The 3,276-nt window shown below is 36.3% G+C and overlaps 1 protein-coding gene across 1 annotated transcript in view; it reads right to left on the reverse strand.

Moving 5' to 3' along the window:
- The window catches only part of PDSS2 (decaprenyl diphosphate synthase subunit 2), a 225,644-nt gene that overhangs the window by 63,871 nt on the left and 158,497 nt on the right, over positions 1-3,276 (reverse strand). The window contains exon 4 of the mRNA XM_019659006.1: positions 2,282-2,356. Coding sequence (XP_019514551.1) covers positions 2,282-2,356 — 75 coding nt within the window. The remainder of the gene's footprint in view (positions 1-2,281; positions 2,357-3,276) is intronic.

Here is a 3,276-nt window from a genome sequence, read left to right on the forward strand (position 1 = left end):
ATCTAAGCATTTATTGTTGTTGCTATTAGGTCTTCCTAACATACAGAAAATAGTTAACGAAGATTCACAAAATTATTAATGAACTGGGCTAATTATAGTGAAAAAAATGGTTAGAGTGGATAGATAAATCAAGAACCTTAAAACCAATAACACTTTCACTTAAAAATTAACAGATATTTAATTGTAAAATATTAATATTTTTCATCAAACTAAGTTGAACACCTAGGAAACATCCCAGGGGAAACCAGTGCCTTAAGTGCCATATGGTGGGATCTCAGGTATAGCAGATGGGTGCTAACAAATCAGGTTTCATTAAGGTATACAGGCAGTGAAGTGTGAGGTTAAAAGCCTGAGCTCTGGAGTGCAAACCTCAACTAACAAGTTGTGTGACCATACGCAAGTCACTTAATCTTTTTCAAACCTCCGTTTTCACATATGTAAAATGGGGACAGAAGTAGTGTCTGCTAGTAGGATTTCTGTGATGATTAAGTGAAAAAACACAGTAGGTGAATACTTACCACAGTGTCATTTGCTTAGCTATCACCATTTTCATCATACTGTATACAGGATGACTTTCTATTAATGGAACTAGACCAGGAGTCCTTCATTTTACAATTTTCTATTAACCCTTAACCATGGTGAACTATGGTATATTTTGAAAAAACACAGCAAAGGGAGACCACTGTGGTCATATATCCTGTCAGGTCCCACAGACCACTATGCTGCTTAGGTGAAGTTAGATGCGTCTACTGGGAATTTTAGTTCCCTGAACCAAATATTAGCAGTTGTCCGGGGTGCAATTCTTCACATTTCACTAACCACTCTCTGAACCATTCAGAGTCCCTGGGTTATACTTTTAAATTTCTAAAGTTGCTTATGTCCTATGTTTCACTTCCAGTAAAACTTGTCTTTTTTTTTCTTTCTCAAATGGAAATGTCAAAAAGCTTAAGATATGCACACAAGCATATTTTTTCTAATTTGCAGTGAGTGAAATCTTGCTAATACAGAAGCTAAAGAAGTTAGAATAATGAAACACTAAGATAGGAATCCCTTATAACGGTATATACCATGTTAAATGATGGTGGTGGTCAATGAAGCAATTGCTTCACATTCAATATCCTACTGAAATGAAATAACTGCATTTTAAGGAAATAAAACCTAACCCTTCTTGAGATGTCCTGCTAAATGAGTCAAAAAAACCCTTAATTCTAGACCTATAAAATTTATCAAAATAATCCAACTGTGCAACCATTCTACTTCTTATCATAGAGAATTTAATAATGCAGCAAATTCTGGATCTTGGATATAAAAGATAGTCCTCCCTCACACCCCCAACAGCCATCTTGAAATCATGCCTACTCCTCTGGGACATGGAAGGCCCCTTCCTCCGGGGAGAGACTAGGCCCAGTCACCTCAGCACGAGCTGCTCCTCCATCTTGCTTGTCCATGACAGTGCTACCTGCCAGCCAGCAAAATCCTGGTGTCTACTGGGCTGCTGCAGATTGAACAGACTGTGAATCCAGCTAGGGGATAAGAGGTTGTTTTAATTGGCTAAATCTGCTATGTACTAAGCGTATGGCCATGAATTTGTAGCCAAAACACTAATCTAAAAAAAAATGTCATGTGTAATTTAAACACAAAACAAAAATGACATTTTTGCTCATCAATCCTCGTTTTGCCACCAGGGTTTTTAACCTAACATTTTATAATGACTACTACATTCTTACCTTTGCTGAAGTAGAATTTTCATGGNCCCTTAATTCTAGACCTATAAAATTTATCAAAATAATCCAACTGTGCAACCATTCTACTTCTTATCATAGAGAATTTAATAATGCAGCAAATTCTGGATCTTGGATATAAAAGATAGTCCTCCCTCACACCCCCAACAGCCATCTTGAAATCATGCCTACTCCTCTGGGACATGGAAGGCCCCTTCCTCCGGGGAGAGACTAGGCCCAGTCACCTCAGCACGAGCTGCTCCTCCATCTTGCTTGTCCATGACAGTGCTACCTGCCAGCCAGCAAAATCCTGGTGTCTACTGGGCTGCTGCAGATTGAACAGACTGTGAATCCAGCTAGGGGATAAGAGGTTGTTTTAATTGGCTAAATCTGCTATGTACTAAGCGTATGGCCATGAATTTGTAGCCAAAACACTAATCTAAAAAAAAATGTCATGTGCAATTTAAACACAAAACAAAAATGACATTTTTGCTCATCAATCCTCGTTTTGCCACCAGGGTTTTTAACCTAACATTTTATAATGACTACTACGTTCTTACCTTTGCTGAAGTAGAATTTTCATGGTATACTCCTTGTACCAAGTCCATAAGGGCACTTGCTAGAAGTTCCACAACCTAAAAAACAAGATAAAAAATGAAAAGAAACCATTTTTTTAAATGTATCCCTATTTTTACCTCAAAATGCCTCAGAAGGCTTAGTAGCAAGGCAGTATTTGTGTTTGACAGGAAAAAAAACAGAGTTATACGCAAGATCCTGGCAAAGGGCACTGCCCACCTGGATATTAAGAGCTGCGATCCAATTTTTTTCAGTCATAATTTAAGAAAAAAAATCTTATAAGCATAGCATTTAACTAATACACATGAAAATCCAGTAATAGCCATTTTGAACGTAAGCTTAAATTTCAGGTAACTAATGCAATCTTAACCCAATTGATTTTCTGTATGTTTATTTCTGTATATTTTTCAATATCCACATTCTGGGAGGCATTATAATGCTAATTTTCATACTTAATACAGAAAATAAAAAGCAAAAGAATGGTTATCCTTTCAGATGTGTTCATTCTGTTGTACTTAAAATACACTGTGGATATATTCTGTGTAGGAACCCTGGGTCAAACATACCTTATTTTCATACCTGAAAATTTTTACAGAAACACAATACTGAAATCGTATTCATCAAACATGTATTACTTTCAAGGCTCAGCCTATTAAAAAAAAAAAGTCAAGCAAAATCAAAAGCTTTGAACTCGTTCCAAAATGTAAAACAAGCAGAAAACCGTCAATGGTCTCTTTGGAACTACTGTACAATTTAGAGTTGTTTGCATAAACTATCTTAATTCAAAAGGACAAAATAGTGCTATTATAATGTTCATTGCAGCCATTTCAAACAAGAATACCTCAAGGCGACCCCATCTGCTTCTTATGAAGTCTTAATATCTTGTATATTTAGCTTCCAATATTATGCAGTCCTGTATCTGATTCCCACTCTTTGCTTCCTAAAATTTAGCTCAGTTCTGATTGAATTAAAGGATTTT

Source organism: Hipposideros armiger, unplaced genomic scaffold (genome assembly GCF_001890085.2).
Source record: "Hipposideros armiger isolate ML-2016 unplaced genomic scaffold, ASM189008v1 scaffold_292, whole genome shotgun sequence".
Classification (NCBI taxonomy): domain Eukaryota; kingdom Metazoa; phylum Chordata; class Mammalia; order Chiroptera; family Hipposideridae; genus Hipposideros; species Hipposideros armiger.